The sequence below is a fragment of the Nilaparvata lugens genome, chromosome 1 (genome assembly GCF_014356525.2).
Source record: "Nilaparvata lugens isolate BPH chromosome 1, ASM1435652v1, whole genome shotgun sequence".
NCBI lineage: Eukaryota > Metazoa > Arthropoda > Insecta > Hemiptera > Delphacidae > Nilaparvata > Nilaparvata lugens.
The window spans coordinates 66,309,948-66,331,786 of NC_052504.1; the positions used below are offsets into that span (position 1 = coordinate 66,309,948).

The 21,839-nt window shown below is 34.2% G+C and overlaps 1 protein-coding gene across 1 annotated transcript in view; it reads left to right on the plus strand.

Moving 5' to 3' along the window:
• Positions 1 to 21,839, plus strand: part of LOC111056127 (DNA-directed RNA polymerase, mitochondrial) — a 43,142-nt gene that overhangs the window by 15,166 nt on the left and 6,137 nt on the right. The window contains exons 4-21 of the mRNA XM_039440116.1: positions 2,689 to 2,794; positions 3,358 to 3,486; positions 4,308 to 4,469; positions 6,063 to 6,221; positions 7,468 to 7,626; positions 9,783 to 9,959; positions 11,333 to 11,421; positions 12,766 to 12,934; positions 13,302 to 13,429; positions 13,901 to 13,987; positions 14,384 to 14,512; positions 15,205 to 15,325; positions 16,076 to 16,297; positions 16,903 to 17,064; positions 17,757 to 17,870; positions 18,912 to 19,160; positions 20,573 to 20,732; positions 21,632 to 21,738. Coding sequence (XP_039296050.1) covers positions 2,689 to 2,794; positions 3,358 to 3,486; positions 4,308 to 4,469; positions 6,063 to 6,221; positions 7,468 to 7,626; positions 9,783 to 9,959; positions 11,333 to 11,421; positions 12,766 to 12,934; positions 13,302 to 13,429; positions 13,901 to 13,987; positions 14,384 to 14,512; positions 15,205 to 15,325; positions 16,076 to 16,297; positions 16,903 to 17,064; positions 17,757 to 17,870; positions 18,912 to 19,160; positions 20,573 to 20,732; positions 21,632 to 21,738 — 2,629 coding nt within the window. The remainder of the gene's footprint in view (positions 1 to 2,688; positions 2,795 to 3,357; positions 3,487 to 4,307; positions 4,470 to 6,062; positions 6,222 to 7,467; positions 7,627 to 9,782; positions 9,960 to 11,332; positions 11,422 to 12,765; positions 12,935 to 13,301; positions 13,430 to 13,900; positions 13,988 to 14,383; positions 14,513 to 15,204; positions 15,326 to 16,075; positions 16,298 to 16,902; positions 17,065 to 17,756; positions 17,871 to 18,911; positions 19,161 to 20,572; positions 20,733 to 21,631; positions 21,739 to 21,839) is intronic.

The window sequence follows — 21,839 nt, forward strand, 5'->3', positions numbered from 1 at the left end:
TATCAACAACCAAGTTGTACCATATGCCAGTTGCAACCAGTTGCTAATGATGCCAAGTATCTAGGTATGACCTTGGACGCAAAGATTCGCCACTGGAAGGCCCATGTCAAGGAGAAGAGAGAAGAGCTTGGACTCAAATATAAGAAGCTGTATTGGCTGATCGGAAGAAACTACATCCTTTCAATCTGAAACAAAGTACTTCTGTACAAACAGTTATTAAAGCCAGTATGGACGTATAGTATACAACTTTGGGAGTGTACCAAAGAGAGCAACATCAATGTCATACAACGTTTCCAAAACAAGGTGCTGAGGAACATTGTGGATGCTCCTTGGTATGTCAGGAACAGTGATCTTCATAGAGACCTGGTGTCCACGTTGACCTGGTGTCCACCGATATTCAGAGGCATGCGGAGAGGCACGGGGCGACTCCACCAACATGACAACGTCGAGGCGGTCCAGCTGCTAGACAGTGGAGGGGGTAGTGAGGTGGCTCAAAAGGAGGAAACCGTTTGAACTAGTGTAGTGCTTGTTCAAGTAGTGTCCAGTGAAAGAGCTGAGCAGTGATTGATTGAATGTAGCTTCTATAGTGCAGTAGATAGGTGAACATATTAATTAATCAATAGCAAAAGAGTTTCTTATGAGAAATTCACTGTTAAATTTTTCATGTAGTATTTTAGGATAGAAAAAATTAGCTCATTAGTCTTTTAGACTAGATGGCTATAGTATTGCCCAATAGAAATAAAATCTGGTGTGGTACACTCACACAACTTTCCTTGCTCATTGAACTATTTAAAATTTTACATCTATTTTCGCTTAAAAACCTTTCCCCTTATTTTGATCAAATATTTCTCTTGTAAAAAAAACATCCACGGAACAAAGTGCCCTTTTTATAACCCTACCTTAAAATTTCCAATATAGTTCGCTAAATAAACTTAAGCCTCAATATCAAACGAGAATAATTTGGGAGAAAAACATAATGACGATTGACGGCAACATATTTGCAACTACGATCAGACTACTGTATATGTGTATATACAATTGTTTTCAGAGTACTTTTTCCTTTATGTAAATATTGTGAAATTCGATGTTTTTTTTTTGAAATTCGTCAAAACAGCTGTTCTACAGATGAAATATCTTAACTATGACTGTGTTCTTTTTATAAACTGCTCTACCTACCCACGGTATATGGAAGAAGAAAAAGTAAAAACCGTGTTCCTACCTACCTCATGCACGAGAAGGAGGTTACAAAGTCCATTTCTCAAGGATTGGGTGGACCCCCCCATTAGTACCCCAGGAAAAAGACTCATGTCAGTTGATAAAGCTAATAAATAACTATACAGGGTATGGATTTGAAAAAAATCGTTAGAGCCGTTTTTGAGAAAATCGTGAAAAACATGGTTTTTTAGTAACTGTCATTTTTCTCAAGAATATTACGGAGCTCCTGCAATTTTCACAGAAATGAGACTCATGTCAGTTGATAGGGCTTATAAATAGCTATCCATGGTATAAATTTGAAGAAAATCGTTAGAGCCGTTTTCGAGAAAACCGTGAAAGACATGGCTTTTTAGTCATTATCCGTCATTTTTCTCAAGAATATTACGGAGCTCCTGAAATTTTCCCAGAAATGAGACTCATGCCAGTTGATAGGGCTTATAAATAGCTATCCATGGTATAAATTTGAAGAAAATCGTTGGAGCCGTTTTCGAGAAAACCGTGAAAAACATGGTTTTTTAGTCATTATCCGCCATTTTTCTCAATAATATTACGGAGCTCCTGAAATTTTTCCTGAAATGAGACTTATTTCAGTTGATAGGGCTTATAAATAGCTATCCATGGTATAAATTTGAAGAAAATCGTTAGAGCCATTTTCGAGAAAAACGTGAAAAACATGGTTTTTTAGTAATTATCCGCCATTTTTTCCACCATCTTGAATTGAATTTTATTGAATTTCTTATTGTCGGGTCCTCATGGTATAAGGACCTTAAGTTTAAAATTTCAAGTCAATCGGTTAATTAGGAATGGAGTTATCGTGTTCACAGACATACACACACACACACACACACACACACACACACACACACCACACACACACACACACACACACACCACACACACACACACACACACACACACAATACCCAAAAATCATCTTTTTGGACTCAGGGGACCTTGAAACGTATAGAAAACTTGAAATTGGGGTACCTTAATTTTTTTTGGAAAGCAATACTTTCCTTACCTATGGTAGTAGGGCAAGGAAAGTAAAAAATTTAATCCTCTAGACTAACTGGAGATCATTAATGTCAATATTTCCAAAAGAATGTACCTAAAAACTTAATCAACCTTTCTTTTCTATCTAGAAAATGTTTTACCTTCGCATGAGAAAAGTAAACTAAAATGTGCCGTATTGATAACTTTAAGAGTATTGATTCTGAAGATTATAAAGGATTTCTTCAGGTTTTTGATTAGAATTATTCATATTTATGTCGCTGTGCTGAAGACTTGATAAGATCAGGTCATCTATTTGCCATTTAGCTTGAGTTAAATAAATAGAGTTTTTAAAAAAAACTTCTACTCTAGATTATAGAGATATAAAGCAATGTACTAAGTGCATAATGTAGTATTTATTGTGATTTTGTCGTGGCTCAGTTTTGTCTTGATTAATGTCACCTTTTCTCAATTATGTTACAGAGAAACTGTAAGAGAGGATCTTGCAAAGATAAAGCTAAATGAGCTCAAAAAATCTGGCAAACTCGAAAGCTTGAATTCAGTGCTCTTGGCCTACATAGATGCTTGTGTAAGATACTTTTTGCTCTTTAAAGTAATTTTATTTTAACAAAAAGAAAAACATAAACCTAATATATATCTGAAACTGGAGGCATTTTCTCCTAATGAAAACATGCTGGAACTCTTCATTTCCTTTATATCTCATAGTGCACACTTATTATTTCTTTATTTCCAAATATTTTTCAGTGAGAAGTAGGTTATCTTTTATGCATAATTTCAAAAATCTGTAGACACTGTAGAAATTTTTAATTGATTGATGCTATTTTGCAAAATTCTGTTGGTTTGGAGAGTCAAAATCTTGACATTGATATTGAACAACTACTCCACTCTTTGCATGTCCTTAATGTTTGAGCAAACATCGTTGAAATTCAGAAAACAATATTAAATTTAAATAATAGATTTGGAAATACAAATCTCAGTACCCTTTTGAATGTCCGAAACATGTTGTGATAAAATAATTGGAAAACGGTACTGAGTTGTATTTCCATTTATATTACAAGTAGCCCTAAACAGAAAAGATACAATATTATTATATGTCTATTAGTTGTTGAATTATGTATGCTCTGTTTTCAGGTAAGTTGCGGCTTTTTGAATCGTGCGTTGGCCACTTTGAATTTCTATGTCAAGCGCGGAGGACTTCATTCTGTGAAACCAACTGACGTCAGAATAACTGACACCCTTCTCGCCGGCTTCGCATCAAAGGTGAACTCAATTCATGAAAAACAGATAAATTATAAAGTGTCGAACCATGCACTAACATTTAAAAAACAGTATTCTTGTGGAAAGAAAACCTCCAGTAATGTACTGTGTTAATATGTTTACATTTTGAACAAGAAAACATCTTGTTCTCTTATATTTGTTTAAAAACGTTTGGGCTTAGACCACTACTCAATAATATATTGGCGATAACTTTCTGTGGCTAGATTGTTACATGAACTATCATTCTTGATCGACAGATATGATATGGTTTCTCGATCCATTCCGAACTAGGATGTATTAAAACATAATTTTGTCACTTCAACACCAAAATGCAGCCATTTTTATAGTACTTGAAATACTGCATGTCGATGTTGAAGTTACAAAATTATGATTTATAATATATTATTCCAAGTAAAGAATTGGTCCAAATTATCCTCTTACTTGAGACTTACGGTATCATTTTGTGTTGCGAATTCCTTTGGAACAATTTCAAAACCCCACGATAGTTCTTAGAAAGTAAACCAACCTTATTTGGACTTCATATATCTTTTTAACGAGATTCAGATGATCTAATTCTGTTGATTTGTCCAACCATTGTATTGGGGTTATGTACGTACAATAAATTAAATTAAATATTGCTTATGTAATTGCTGATAGTACACAATCTTATTCTTATAGTAACGTATCTTATTCGTTTAGAGTTTTGTTTCAAGGAATTGAATGACTTAGGTACTCACTCACTATTTTACGCCCACACTATTTAATGGTTGCATTAATTTAACTTTAATTTCTTTGTTGTCTCACATATTCTATTAATTTTCCAGGGCAAAATAGAGAAATTTGAAGAGGTGTGGGGAATAGCCAGAGGACTCAATATCACTCCATCGTACAACTCTTTCACTGCGAGATTGGAGTGTCTGATTCGGTCCAAACCAAGAAATCTAGAGATGGATATTAATAATACAATTTATGATATGGAAAATCTTGTGAGTTTACCAGGCAAATATCTATGCATTCAAAGTGGATCAATATCGTTATTGGTCAATCTTCAAAGTTTATAGAGTAGCTAAGTATAAAAATCTTAGACTGTTTTTGGTAACCTACATTGATTTACTTTTTGTGTAGTTGAGAAGTTGATATTGTGGTAATTATTCATATTGAATTAAAAAAACCACAGATTTATTAATACTTAGAAAGACCGGTTTCGGTTATTACACCATTGTCAATCTCTGATAAACTAAAACTAAATACAAGAGCAGCAGAATTTATACTAGTAGGCGAGTACTGCTATTGGTCAAGGGCATGAACGCCTGCCATTGGCCCAGCTAGACAGTCTCCTCCTGCATGCAGAAACTCAAGATTCTCCTCAACTGTGAACTTGTGATTATTTGTTATCAAATGTTCTGCAAAGTTAGATTCCCCATTTTGTTTATTCCTAAAAACTGGGTCAAACTGGTAGAAGTTTCAAAAGTAGAATTAAAGAACACATCAGAGATTGAAATAAACAAAATGGGGAATCTAACTTTGCAGAACATTTGATAACAAATAATCACAAGTTCACAGTTGAGGAGGATGTTGAGTTTCTGCATGTTAATAACAAAGGCAGATCTTTGAATATTCTTGAAGCTTTAGAAATAAAAAGAGTAATAAAGGAAAATTCCCAGTATAGTTTAAATGACCAGATTCATTTCAACCAATACAACACTACGAATTTAGTTTTATCATAAAATATTGTAAGCATACATTAGTCAATAGTTACATATTTGTCCATTTACATATTTGTTTATTATCTTTCACCCTTGTTTTCTTGGTTCTTATTCTGTACTGAAAGTAAATTTTGTTATCATGGCGATTCTGTTGCTTAAGCCGCCATGTTGTCACACCGTTGAGTGGGAGAAGACTGTCTAGCTGGGCCAATGGCAGGCGTTCATGCCCTTGACCAATAGCAGTACTCGCCTACTAGTATAAATTCTGCTGCTCTTGTATTTAGTTTTAGTTTATCAGAGATTGACAATGGTGTAATAACCGAAACCGGTCTTTCTAAGTATCAATAAATCTGTGGTTTTTTGTCAATTTCTTAGTCTTTCTCATTCAATACATTGATTTAATTTTTTATGGATTTCTGATGTGTGTGCAGGAATCTTCAGTCTAGATGCTTATGCATTTAATTCCTCCATGCCTTTTAATTTTTATGCTAGTGCTTTTCATAAAGAAACTTTTAACAGGTGAATTATGTGTAGCGAATTTAATTATCCTGAGAAAAAAAATTGCTGTAGAGAGGAACTCGTTACATAGAAGTGAAATCCAGTGAATATTTACAAGTATGTGACAATTCCAGTGAACATTTAAAAGTATGTGTCACGACAGTATTCACATAGATGATTTCAATATTAAGATGAGACTTTAAGGTTTAGTGGTAGAGAGGACTACAAGTCCAAACTCCACCAAATAAAGAGTGAAAGTTCAACTGTAATATTAGATTAATAATTATATTGGTAATTTTTAACTTGTCTTATGTATTTTCTCTTGGTGATAATGCATTGATTCAATTGAATAATGAATTTGAACTTATGTTACAGAATTATAGTTTGGATGGCCTATTTGAAAACAGTACATTCCTTGGTGATCAACGAAATCTAGTCTTAGAAGCGATTAATCTTGTGGACCCAAACTACAAGCCAACAGTATTACCAACAGACATATGTTACACTTGTGAATTATTGAAGCATTTGAATGAGGTATTCTGAAATACTATCTTATTGATTTATCACGAACTTGAAAGATTTACCTTAAATTCAATATCTGTATTTTTATTATCAACCTTATTGTAGTTATATTCATCCGTTTTATCACGTACTCTAGGTACTGAAACTCCAGTCCATAACAAATCTTGTAGCTTTTGAGCTATGAACAAATTACTAGGATTTGTATAATATGATACCGTCTTTCGGAGGAGACGATAAGCCGTCGTTCCCGACTACCTAAAAAGTAGTCATCTCTCATCATCATCCCTCCCTCTCATTACCCACTCACAAGCCTAAGAGTTTATGTGGGCATCACCCTCAGTATCATTATGATAATGGAATCGTGAGGGTCTAAGTTCGTCAAGTTGGCAAGTCATCAAGTACCCATTTTGACCATTTATTGAGATACTGGAACAAATGGAAGTTGAGCCATCTACTTCGTCAAGTTTCTCGGCATCAAGTTTTCGTTGCTGGCTGATACACAGTCAGTTTAAGCTGTGCACAATAGTCAAGGATTAGCGAGAATGGGTTAGGTTAGGGTTCTCCCTTCTGTTAGTTTAAGGCTATGTTAGGGTGATAGTTTAGCTTTTAAATGACAATATGCTGGGATAATTCAGAATATTTTGATAATTTTATAATGAAAATATATGATACTGTATTCATTGGACTATCTGAAAGCAACATCAACTTGACAGTCTTGACGTATGATACTCTAGTTGTCTACCGGGACTGATTCTTGATAAACTGAGATGTTGATAAAGTGAATGTTATCCATGGAATCTTTGATTCAGTTGGAAATGACCTTCTAATAGTAATCTGATGCAATGATAAATTACGTAAATTAACATTTACGTATTCTTTAAAAGGAATATGGTAAAACTTATATTTTGCTATTCTATTATTTTTTATTATTATCATCTCATCTTTTCTCGTTATTGGTCGTAAAACATTCTTGAAGAAAAGACTTGATCAGCTCGAAGTACTATCAACTGCAGTGAGATGCACGTTATAATGTCAGTGAAAATTATAGGGTGGTAGAGTTGCCAACTTTTCTGGTACTACCGCCTTCTTCAGTAGTTGGTTATTCCTCTTTTGAGAGTATCTTTCGCTTGATATTCATCTAAACTTGAAAATCACAAACTTAGTTTCAAAAAACTATATTTATTCCAGTCAGCTGCCCAATATCATAACCACTACTGCTGAAGATTTTTTTATCGGTTAATGAAATGTGTAATTTCAGAAAAATTCATCGAATCTTGTGTCTGCGACTGAAGGAATAATGAATGCTGAAATAATAAAAGAACTTGTCGATGAGCAACTTGAAAATGAAATGAAAGGCACAGTTGTGGTGAAGTCAGTGGAGAAACGCGCTCAGCCGACAACTCTTGTCTTAGCCTATGTAAGTAACTTATATTTGTGCTATATTCTGATTGACTAATATTAGTCTATTTTGTCGCAAATGAATCTATTTGAATCAAACATCAAAAAATGTAAAAGAAAATTTATAAAATCGTTAGGAAAAATAAATGTTAGCATGTTGGCTCCCAACATTTATGTTTGGCGTCTCATCTTTGTTTGAATGTTTACTAATCTTCACGACCCATTATAAGAGATACGCCAATTTTGGGTGAATTATTGGGATTTGGATTCTTTCAGCTAAACGTTCCCAAAAAATTGACATATATTTGTTTTGTCTTAGAATTGAGTTTGTAGAAGTCTACTTGAACTGCTTTCGTTGACAAAAATAAGCTATTTATGTACTTATTTAGGGCCGGTTTCCGAGCTCGGGATTTAGCTAAGTTATAGACTTTAAACTTGAACTAGTCAGAAAATTAACTTTCCGAAACGGGGCGTAGTCGCAGTCTACGTTTGAATTAAATTTCGGAAAACTTGAAAATTGAACACAAATAAAATAAAGAAAAAATAGTGTAATGTTTCAGCTATCTTGAATTGTTTCATTTTGTCAAGGAAAAACGTTTCCAATTATAGAAATGATAAAATAAAGATCATCATAAGAACTGCGACTATGCCCCGTTTCGGAAAGCCTATTTTCTGACTCCACCTGTTTAAAGTCTAGAACTTGGCCAGATCCCGAGCTCGGAAACCGGCCCTTATACATAATAAAAAACTGTCGATTTTCAATTCCTTGAAAAAACATGAAAATGATTATATTCTCACCTTTTACTAATCTATACAATGAAAATTACCTTGCATATATTTATAAGAGATACAATAAAAATGAAGAAAGAAAAACTGACATGTACCATCAAAATGAAATGATGTACGTTATTAAATAATGTTCCAATTCCCAGAGATATGGAAACAACCAAAGTAGTCTGATTTGGAATGATTTAATTTCATTAAATTAGTAGGCAATAAAGCATAACTTACAAATTGTACTATGAAAAATAAAAAAATACGAGGATCATTTAATAAGCAATGATATAAATATTACTACTCTCCAAAAACTGCTGAATTGATCCACATGAAACTCTTAGGACATGAAGTTGGCAACCTTACGATGACACCTGAGTAGTTGTTCAATTATATTTTGTGTGGATAACTGGTTTGTAAATTTATTCGGTTTATGATAATGTGTCCGCTTGGGAATCGCACCGCGGAACAGATGTTCAGTCGTGGAAGGTGAGAAAATTCATAAAAGGATGTAAAAAATGTAGAGACAGTTGTTTGAATCGTTTGATTGTTTAAAAATGAGTAGAACAGTTGCAAAGTAACCGTTGTAAGTTTCTAATGAAACGCTACGGGCTCTTGACTGAAATCATGATCCATATTTTTGCACTCCTTAAGGACGGTCTAAAACTGAAACATTTTCAATCCAATGAAGAAGATATAAATCATGAGCAAAAGTGGCTTTGAGATTTCTCCAAAAATACTCTGAGGCCAAAGTTATTACAAATTAGCAAAAAGTGTTGTCTAGGACTGTTTTTCGAAGTAACTGAAGTTGTTGTTTCATAGTGCAGTTCTTGAGCGGACTTGCCATCGTTAACTGAGTTAATTTGTGGCTATCCTTACAAAATATGATTGAACAGCTATTCTGATGTTATCTTAAGGCTGCTGAAAACGTCCTGTCCTGGAAGTTTCATGTGGATCAATTCAGCCGTTTTTAGTAGTATTTTTTTTTATTGCTCATTGAAAGTCCATCGTGAATGAATAGCTACTGATCCAGGTAAAAAACTAAGCTTCTTTCAAGAGTCTTACAGGAAGATCTAATTTAAAACCTTCCAGATTTTTTTTGTCAATTCTTGTGTCATTTTATTAAACAATTTGGGTTCGGAAAATATAATCTTTCAATACTAATTCTCCTTGATTACTTCATCGTCAATTTATTTCATTGAAGTTATTAATTTTTTTCAAGTATTAATGTTCAAGTCTTCTCATCGTTCTTACCTGTCAAGTTGTTGATGTCCTCGAACTTGAATCGATAACATGAAAAATACTTTTTTAGTGTGCATCTATATTGTTTTCACAGTTCTAGCTGGCAACCGACCAGCTTGTAAATGTGCAACTTGACTTATTGTTTGCTTTCTGTTTCAGCGAAAAAAACTAGACACTATGAAAAAATTGTGGGAAAGGTCTATATTACAGGGTATGGAAAGAGATATCAGTGCCTTGAACTCTGCTCAAACTAATATGAAAACCAATAAATATGCTACTTTATTTCCGTACTTGAAATTATTAGACCCAGAGGAGTATAAAGATATAATCATGCAAGTAAGTTTCTTTCTGTTTTTCTATATTTTAATTCGTGTCTAAGCCTGTCAATATGCCTTAGGCTATATCTACAGTACATATTACCAATTTTCTATTTGAATATTACTGAATCAGATGTTTTTTCAGTGAATAAAAATATATATAAAATATACAGCATTACAACAAAGCAAATGGCAAGATAGCATACGATAAATTTGTAAGATAATCTTGAGTTAATTCAATAAAATTGTTGTCAGTATAGAGTATTGATGAAAGCAAAAATTTGTGAGCTATACATTCAAGTCATTACAACATTGAAGTGATAGTAAATTTTGATCTTTTCCATTTTTAATTTGTGTATCTACTTTTATTCAAATTTCAGTGTTGATTAATGAGGCTCTAAATTGATTACAGTAAATTTATTTACGATTGGTTTGAATTTTTATTCCCAACTAGCTGGCCCGGCGAACTTCGTACCGCCAAATAGTTAATGCATATCATGACAAACTTTAGCTGGATGCACACCTGAGCAGGCGCGATGCGGCATTTTGCATCCAGTTGCTTCTTGCTTATTGGTTTGAATGGAAGCACTCACACACACTTCGTCAATGGTAGGGACATTGAAAGGTTTTGGGTGTTGTCCGGCAGGTGTCTTATCAGCTCTTATGACAATTGTGTGGCTATCAGATGGCATGCAGTCTAATGCAGGCTTGAATAATGCAATCAATGCATTGTGTTGGAAAAATATTTGCACTGCTGGTTGGTTACACACCCAGTCATTTTGTTTTTAGTCAGGGCGTTTAGAATAAAATACATGGGCGGTTATGGAGCAGCACACAAACTTGTCTACTATCTACCGACAGCTGTTGGATGACGCAATGATTATAACAGCTGATTTTTATTGCTGTGTGTGGCTAGCTCACAAATCTTCTCCCATAAGGATTGCATGTAAATTTTGTAGGACCGTAGGAAAGAGTCCTGAAGTCGGATTATAAATTTGATAGGCCATATACCTGGTCCTGAACATAACGAACACAACTAAAGAAAAATCATCAAATTCGGTGCACACATAAAAAAGTTATTGAACGTCAAAATTTGAGGCTCGATTTTTATTTATATAGATATAGATAATAAAATAATAAATAACATAAAATAAAAATACAATATTATTTAACGCATACTTCAATGTCGAACATAAACGTATGTAATGTAGAATAATTCAAATGAATTCACATTGTCAATAAAAACACCACATTTATATCAAGCATGGGCTGAAGAACGTGTTTGCCATCAATTGAAAAAATTGTCATCTATAACAATAGTTCATTAGCTCTGATTGAATTGTATATGTAATTCATACTAAATTTGAGATTTCTTTGTGTTTTTTGTAACAGGAAATTATCAAGCTTGCTGAAGGATCAGAGTCGTTCAGTCCAACAACGGTACAGCTTTATCGAGATTTAGGCAAAAAAGTAAGATCAAGGTAAGAGCAAACACAATCCAACCTTTTTCTCATTATTAATCATTATTAATTTGAATACTCAATATTCCAATGTACTATCATCGAAAGATTCAAATTATACTCCTATCATTTCGGGGAATGGAACGAAATATTGTTCGCTCGAATGCTTTTGGCCTTCTGTTGGATTTCCTTCAAGAATCATCATAATGTATCATCCTAATCATAACTTTTCAATATTGATATTGTCATACATGACATCAGAACCTATTCAATTTTTGAAATATTATTTTGTGAATTGGAAATCTGGTCGCGGATTTAATTATTAAATATAATTAAAGCGAGAGGATCTCCAATGTACAAAGATGAAACGTGTGTTTTATCACGTTTCGTGAAGGCAATATTATGGGTTTTAGCTCCATGCTATGCAAACAAGAGTGAGTTGACTTTTGGTCTGTGAATCAAGGCTGCATGTGTTTTTCACATAAAATAGATTTGGAATTTTTTTTCGAGGCCCGTATATTTGAACCGTTTGTGAAGTGAGTTGTTGAGTTAAGGCATTGGTTACCTGAAGGATTCTGTCTTGAGAATTCAATTATAGGCTGTCGCAGTAGGTGCAGTTTAAACCTACATAATTGTATTTTTCAGGATTTGAATCTTGTAGGGAAAGCTGGTGTTTTTGATTCATCAACTGGCAGAGTTTTTTTTATATTTTTTTATTTCAATTTCGGGAGTGTTTTAACTGGACCTTTGAAGAACAGGCCAAAGGATTTTGTTAAGGTAAAGTAAGATCCATAATTCTAAATAGTAATTTTAGTTTTTTATTGTTATTATTATCATAAACTGAACGACCACAGATCAGCACAGCGAGTAGCCCCTGAAATATTCATCTGATTATTATTATTTCATAATTTCTAATTATAATTATAATTTTTGTCAATAAATAATTTATTGATTTGTTTAAAATATCAAAAACCTGTACGATCCTTTCTTGTTTCTCTTTTTCCCACCCTTACATATTTGGTGAAGAAAAATCGTTGCTTACAATATTATTTCGCTGAATCATTAATTAACCGAGCTTGGTGAAGTCTAAGTTCTAACTTGACTGGATTTGCCTTTGTGTGTAGATATGTTTGTATGTGACGCATTCTCGGCCGAACGCATCAATAGATTCTCATGAGATTTGGCAGGAATGTTCCTTTTTGAATTGCTCGTCGACGTATGTGTAAGTTTTTTTTTGAAATGTTGTGTTTTAAGGATAGTATAAAAGAAAAGGAATTTCTTCTTTCCTCCAATAAAATAGATTTGGTTGAAGTTACGCTGAAACATATCTTCATCTTTGCTAAATTTCATCTTTTTTCTTCTCAGGTATCTGGTCAAATTTAAGCAACAGCAAGGTTTATTGGAAAAATCGCAGTTGATATACCGCAACTACTGTGATTGGTATGCGAATCCAAATTGCAGAGAATATTTGAGTAACAATTCAAGACAAGAGTGGCAGCAGCAAGTTCATATGAATCAGGAAGGTGCATCTGTGGTAAGTTTCTTCATCCTCCTTTTTTCTTTTTCCTCTAACTTCTTTCTTTATTCAATTGGTGTGTTTTCAACAATTTTACCAGTGACATTTTCTTTCATTTACATACTATAATCCAACTTCAATTAAAACTTTGCATACTCAAGCTTACTAAATAATTATTGTTGAAAAATATCTGCATCATTCCGAGTCAACAACCAATCATTGCTGTCAAATAAAAAACAGATTTAATTATTTCAATAATACATTCATATTATATTTTTCAAATGCTTATTCTGCTCACTATGTTACCCTGTAATCTTACAATTGGTATAATACAAGCTCGAATACCATGCAACTAGTAATGTTACTACTTATATCTTGTTTGCAGTATGTGGAAGAGAAAAAATGGCCGAATGCTGTTCTCATTGGAATTGGAAAATTCTTGTACAACATAATTCTACATGATATCAAGATAGATGTTAACTGTTTCAGACTGCTAGAAAACAAGACGAATGAGTAAGTTGAAAAGATTGATAACGACTGTTGATTCTTTATTACAAAAGACAAAGGGCATGCAAGGTCCATTGCATACAAACATTACATTTTTATAAGAACAAATGAAAAAATTAGCTTATTCAGAACAGAGAATAAATATGTAGATGAGTAGAAAACTTTTAGAAACAATGAGTAGAACTTATTTTTTTGTTATACAGTGTAGAAATAAGAATACACATAAAATTCTAAGTAAACAGATATCATCAATACTAAGTAAATAAGAATGTCTTAACTTTTCTAACCAGATTCACATACACACACATGCGCTCAACGACTATGAATGTAACGTGTACACTCTATACCTATAACAAGTATTGTGTTGAAAACTATTTATCTATCTTATTATATCTGCGACAGTATTGTTGACTGTTAATCACTCTTGTTTTAGTACTTCTTTAGAATCTCATGCAAAGTTTTCAAATTTTATTGCAGACACTATTTACCAGCGTTCTACCTGATATTCAGAAGGCAGAGCAACCGGTCCGTAGAAGAAGTCAAACCTCATCCACTCCTCTCAAAGTATGTAAACTAATTTTTTTCAAGCTGTTTCAAGAGATTCAATAGTATATGATTATATTGGATATTGCTCTAGCCAAGACCTTCAGAAGCCTAATTCATTAATTATTCATTAATATCCACAAATAACTCCAATGCTTGATAGAGACACAAATAACTCTCAAAACTTTAATATCCTGTATATTGGTCGAAAAAAATAATATTATGTTTTTTGAACGTATTACCACTGAACTAATTTTTGTTTGAATATTGTCAATTATTACACATTTTGAGAAATTCACTTTTTTATCATTTTTCGATTCAATTTCATCTTTAGTTAATTGTCAGACATTGCAGGAGGTTGTATTTTTATACAGCTTGTTATTTCAATGCAAAAATAATATTTATTGGATTTTGTAGGTTGCTACGTGCCACTCAACAGGAGGAACTGAAGTTTGACGTGAATCTGGTTCCAATGCTTTGTCCCCCCATGCCTTGGACGTCTGTCGACAGTGGAGGCTATCTTGTTGTCAAGTCTGACCTGATTAGGTAATGATACAGAAAAATGCTTATAAATTACATTCTTATGCGATTAATATTATTGTTTATTCTAATTTGCTATTTGAGCATATAAATGAGGAATTTATCAGAAAAAGAAAGTTTCCAGAAGTTTAATTCTTATACCTATGTTATTATGCTCTGCCTTAAAACTATATCATGCTCTAGCAAGGGTAATACCGTTATTTTTGTAAAGCCAAGTATCACGTTGGAAAGTGACATTCGCTTGTTACTTGCGTCAAACGGGTGACCGTTCGAAGCTAGCTCAGCTATTTATCAGTGTTATCAACTCCTAATCTTTCCTCAGTGTTTGTAACGACTTTTACTTATTTGCATGTCAGTTTTCGGTGAAGTTTTTATATTATTATTCATGTAGCGAAAATGAATGTACCTTTCTAAGCTGTGCTTGAATGTTTGTTAAGAAATTTGCATAATATACTTGCAAGCCTCACATGAGAACTACCATCATTGTACCGTAAACTTATACTTCCCAGCCTCTGAACATAATATACTACATCCTTGAAGAGACTGACCCGATACGCCGAAAGGCTGAGAAGAAGAAGAAGAAGAACATATCCTATTCATTTTATCCAACTAAATTATGAAACGTTCTTGTCAACGGTACTGAAATGATTGGAACTAGTTTCCATATAAGTTTTATAATGTAATGGTTTATGTTGCAGGCTACCATATCAAGCAGTGCAGCAAAACGACAGAATGCGGGAAGCACCACCCAACCAGCTCTACCCGTCTCTGGATGCCCTAAATCAGCTGGGAAACACTCCTTGGAAAGTCAATTCACCTGTTAGTACTAATTACAAAAATAATATTAATTTGAAATATCATCTACTTTTAAACATCATACAAAATGAAAGTGACTAGATATAAACTTGAAGATGAATGACTGTAGAATCTATTGCTACATTCATTTAGTATTCAATATTAATAATAATGATGATAATAATTTTTTCTATGGGGATTAAAACGCATTTACGCACGCTGTGGCTGACTCTCGTGATGACGAACTACTGGCTAAAACCACCCCCAGCGTCAGAACATTGGAACTGTCAATAATTATGATGAATAATTTAATATTTCTTCAAGTGCAATCGTCTACTCTACTAAATCACTTCAGAACTCAGCCATGCCTACAAACTCAAATTAAGTTCAGCAGCCATTCCATCCACGGCAATACCGCGGAGATATTGTTTTACGAATTTATCTATTGATTCATTGATAACAAATTATCAATAAAAATAATTGGGGGAGGACCAACAGGCACATCCCAAAACTTGATAATAATAATAGCGAGTAACCTGGCTTGCCTCAGGTATGGTGTCAGAGTTTCAGGGCCTCTGACATGACGTAATGACTGTTTTAGGCAGCAGGGACCGACGTGTTCTTGACGTGACGAGGGGCCGACGTTTAGATAACTCGACGTGTTCAAAGAAAACAGGATATCAGTAGGAATTAATATCAATAGTCTGCATACATTAAATTCGTATTGCTTGTTTTATGTAGCATTGATTACTTGAGTGTTTGTAACTGTTACAGATGCTGGATGTGATAATTGAAATTTTCAATAGCGGAGGCTCGGCCAAGCTGGACATTCCGGAGCCACCATCGTCGCTGCCTCCGTCGGAGCCAATTACCAAGGACATGTCCGGCTTGGAGCGGTTCAAAGCTTACCGGCACAGAATTGCTCTCAAAAGGAAAAAAGCTGAAATGTATAGTTTATGGTGTGATGCGTTGTATCGCTTATCTCTTGCTAATCACGTAAGTTTCTCCTATGTTATCATGAATATCGTCTGCTGTGGGAGTGACGAGACTATGTAAACATGAGAGTGGATCTTGGAGCAGCAAGACCGCTTCACACTAGCCACTATCCAACATTCTTGTCATAAAATGAACTTGATAATAACAGCACTCGATTCAGTGTGAATGAAATCATCGAGTCTTTACAATTTCTGGTTTTTACTGGTATTTCTAGCTGTAAGCAGCTGACATTTCATCACTTAAATTCTAAAGATTTTTTAGTTATTTTTTCATTTACTATCTGAAAGAATTTCCTTTCTACTTTCCCTGCCCTACCTCTCATGAAGGAAGTAAAGGTTGGAGCAATATTTAAAACTACAGGGCTAGGATTATTATTTAACGTAATTTCTTCGAAAACCTGATGTTTATAAAAATTGTTATATGAAATAAACCTGCTATCTGCTGTCCATCAATAATGATGTTGTATGTACCTATGCACGTCGTATGAGAAGAATCAGAAATATTGACTTTGTAGATCAGTGATTCTACTCGTGTGTATCATACATTGATGTATAATGCATTATATTTCTGGTCAACCATTAGATTTATATTCGATTAAATTTCAGTTTCGGAATAGAATCTTCTGGCTGCCACATAATATGGACTTCCGAGGAAGAGTCTATCCTTGTCCACCACACTTGAATCACCTCGGCTCTGACATGGCTCGATCTCTCTTGTGCTTTGCAAAAGGAAAACCTCTTGGTCCCAATGGTCTCGATTGGTTGAAGGTAATCAATTGCACTTGACAATACTTTTGCTTTTATGTCCTTTAATATATTGGAAATATCAAATGGTTTATTACTACAACGTTCATTACGATTATAAATCATTCAGGGCCAAACTCCCAATAGTGGTATTAATTTTTTTAAACTTCAAAAAAAGTTCTTTTAGAAATTTACTGCTAACGGGTACAAATATATTCATCAATAATAATAAAAGAACTTCAATGTACAATCAATAATTATTAATAAATAGTCAACTATAAATGGTTCAGTCACGAGAAAAAGATCTTCTAGCCTCACGCGCCATTGCAATTTCAACCTGTCACATCACTGATCCATTGTTTCCAGATAAGTTAATCGTGGTATAGTTTTGTTCTATGTATACGGTACTCATTTACGTAATCAACTTTACTATTTAATCAGCTACTACATTATTACTATTACATTATCATGTATGTTAGTTGATAATACAATAGGTATAGTTTCCTACGCCCTAAATTAATAATTTATTGTATTAATATAGTATGCTGGTACAGAATATTACTCTAAATAGTTCTTACGGTATTTGAAAAATTCTCATTTATTTTTATCTACATTTTCTACCTGATACTATTGTTATTTAAATTACTGCAAAGCTTCAATTCTTGTTATCCTACATTGTTGTCTCAAGTTTCTGAAAGTCTTTTTAATTGTTGCAGACTCATCTTGTCAACCTTACTGGTCTGAAGAAAAAAGAATCTGTAGATACCAGATTAGCCTACGCCAATGAGATTCTAGAAGATATAATCGACTCTGCCAACTATCCTCTTACTGTAAGTGAACAGTGGATTTTATAGATTACTAGAAGCCGACATTTTCAATTCAATCACTCTTGTTAAAATGGAAATGTATTTTTATTTTGTAGTAGTGTAGTCTGAAGCGGTTTGGAATTTGAGCTATAGCTATTTGGCTGTAGCAAAGCCTTATCCACGCTAACCGAATAGGCAGGTGTGATTCCTGAACTATTTAAAAAATATATATGCTAGATAATTACTATCACTTTACTATAATTCTTATAATATCTTCTATGAGACATATTGCTCCTATTGTTGTATCAAACATACTAAAGTTTAAAATTACAATTTGTTGCATGGAATGTGTTTACAGTATTTTCTATACTCATACTGTATCTTATTGGACATGAAAGCACGGGAACCGGTTTGCTGAGCGGTTGCGTTGCTACGTGGATGAGTGGCCTGCGTCTAGTAGGCCTACTTATGCTGTTCGAATGTTCGCCGCCAGTTAACATTAGGCCTACCTTTCAGTGATTTAGTTCTACTTCTAAATTCACTTCTCAGCGGTTGCGAATTAATTTCTCGCCTTCACTTTTCTCACCGAAAAACACTTTAATTCACCTTCACACAAATCTAGAATGTGTGTGGTCTTTAGGTCATCATCCTTAGCAGAATAAACCATTTTAAATTGAAATTAATTTTCTCCTTATGAGAAATTAGTGGAATTCCAGTACTACGTGGGTTTCGAAATACCGGTCAAATGATTGGGAACAATAGGCTTAAAGCCCAAAACTGTTCCTTTCCCAAATTTAGATAAAAATTGTCCAAAAATAGGTTATATTTACACTTCACGATAACTTATGCTAAGCTTATTATATTGTGTATCTAACTTTTTCTGTACAAGTACAGATATAATCAGCTGGTGAAAAGCAGAATACGCGTGTTTGTGGCGTGAAAATCTGTACTCGTAACAATTGAGAAACAACTATTTGTTTAAAGATGTAAATAAAAACATGTTATAATACAGTATATTATATTGAGTGCGTGTGCATGTAATAAAGCATTGGACTTGTTGGTTAGGGTGGTAGATGGTGGGCGGAGTCAGAGGTGCCATGGCAGACACTGGCCTGCTGCATGGAGATCCGCAACGCACTAGCTCACCCCGATGGCCCCGCTGCCTACGTCTGCCACTTCCCCGTGCACCAAGATGGCTCCTGCAACGGCCTGCAGCACTACGCGGCTCTTGGCCGCGACCAAGCCGGCGCACAAAGTGTCAACCTCTCCTCTTCTCAGGTGCCACAAGATGTCTACAGCTGTGTTGCAGCCATTGTAAGTTTATTTCGACTTTCGGCTATTGCAAAAGTAGTGAAGCATAAGAAGGACTTGAACCCGGTTTCACTTGAACCTGGTTTGATTGGTTCTTTCACTTTTTTCAAGTGTAGAAAAGTTTTCAACTCAAAAACGTGTTATCACTGTATCTGAATCTGAACATCAGTACTTGGTGCCAGTCACTTCGGACGCAGGTGTGCAGTTGTTCCTGTGTGCTTGCTTGTCAGCTTTTACAGAAGATTGTTTAAGTATCGTTCGGTGAAACGTCTTTTTAGTATCCGGCCTTGATAATTTTTCATCTATCAAATTAATTTATTAAAATTATATTTTAAATATAGAGATGCTCACGAGGAAGGTTTATCTTATTGTTTTCACTCAAACTAAGGCCCGCTAAAGTACACCCACGCAATCCACGACCCACGCTTATCCACGTTCAAGGTCAAGCGAACCCACACGCTGGGCTGGGTCTGTCAACGCAAAGTGAACCCACGGTAGCGTGGAACATGGGCTACCTCGACAAAAGCCGAGTATAGCCGAAAAACCGACAAAAGCCTGACATATTGTGACATATCTATGACATATTGTGAAACAATATAAGAATGTTTTCTTACTATTGGTGTCTAAATCATTTTTATCCGACCCATAGCTATTTTTTAATTAATGATTATGTTCATCAATGTCGAAACAATTTTAGCAGAAAACATGAAATTTTCGATATGCTAGAAACATGTAGTGTAGCCTATCGGTATACATGTGATTTATTAGAAATGTAGTTGACGGCGTATGCGCTAGTTGTAGGCAGTACATCGAACGAATGACCTACGTTCCACGAAACCTGTGAACGAATCACAAACCGATACACGCGTGGATATTAATTTAGTGGAATGTTCTCGGCTGGGTGCAGTTTGCGGCGCGCCATTGCTAGCAATGCTTTTACAAAACTTTCCATGGCGTGGGTTGGAGTGGCGTGTATTAGCGTGGGTCTACTCTGCGGCGGTCCTTAATTGCAGATATTTTTTCCATAGAGTAATAAAATTAGTATCGGAACAACTCTCATAGAATGTACTTTTTTTTAATTTGCTAAGATGTGGGATTAAAAATCAAACCATTTGTCGGAGTGATCGTTCTATGAGTTTGAAGTTATAGCAAGCGGGAGAGAGCGGTTGGATGCTGCCTGGATCCTGATGCACTACTAAGATGTTCAGATCTATAAACATGTCTTTTGCTAGCGATATGTGATCGGAGGTTGAAAAAATGACCCTCGAATCTTGTAAGTTTATTGTGTTCTATTTAGAGCCAAAGAGAATTTCAGATTGCTAACACTTGAACGTTAAACTGTAGCCTACTTTGTACGTATTGGAGAAATCTGCTTTCAATTTTGACAATTGAAAGTTGCTTCTTTTGATGCACAGGTAGAACGAGAACGAGCTAATGATGCAGCAAAGGGCGTTGAAGTGGCCAAGGTGCTAGAAGGATTCATCCAACGAAAAGTTATAAAGCAAACTGTGATGACAACTGTATATGGCGTAACTAGGTATGGAGCTAAACTGCAAATCGGCAAACAACTAAAAGGTGAGAAGTGATCAAATTGCATAAATAAACTTTTTCGTTCAATCTCTGAAGAAATCATTATAATACCCAATCCTACTTTATGCTTGAAATCATTCATACATTAATAATAAACTATAAGATTAAATAATTCAACTATCAGATTAAACTCCTAGAAATGACTGGAGTAGAAACAAAACGCTCAACCTAGATTATTGATATTTTGTAAAAAAGAAAATAATTGATTTCTTGTGAAATCAATAATGTATTGATATCTTGTGAAATAATAGTCCAGTGACCACGTACTGTGAAAAAGAGCCGTTTTGGGAATTAATCCCAAACTGAATTGCTCGTGCAATTATTCTGGAGTATTTGGAGTGTTCGTCAAATTTAATACATAAAGATGACCTTCTAGCCCTAGAGTTTTTTTAGCTGGGTGCCTTAATAACCTCAAGTTTTGTTTCCTTTTCCAGTTTTCTGCGACTTCCGCCAAATACAGCCATTGAACTGAGAAAGTCATTCTACAGAATTCGAATGATTCATTAATATTCATTCGAATATTGAATAAATAATATGCATATGAATTCATCAAATCTATTATAAATACTGTATATCAATATTAAATATGAGTTTATTAATCATGAATTTATTTATTATGAATAAATTCATATCTATGATTTTATTCATTCTGATAAAATTTCAAATAATTTAGGAAAAATTTAAATTTTAATGAACTTTATTTTCAATCGACTAAATCTTCCGATTGTCACTATTCAAATGTATAATTATTACTTGTAAAAATCTCTCTGGACATAATTTTGTCCTTTACAATCTGATACTAGTTGGACCTTTCTATCCGAAATAGATTGTCAGATACACTCGAACCTTGTCAATACTGTGAAACCTCCTTGTTTCATTTTCAGATATCGATTCATTCCCTAAGGATTATATTTGGATTGCCTCATTGTATCTGGCCTCAAAAACGTTTGAAAGTTTGAGGGAAATGTTCACATCCACCAGAGAAATTCAGGTAGCATTTTCATAAATACAACTTGAACTTCTTATCTCCAATAATAAAAATACAAAGAACCTTACTTTACAAAACTACTCATTTTAATAGTTCTGAATCTT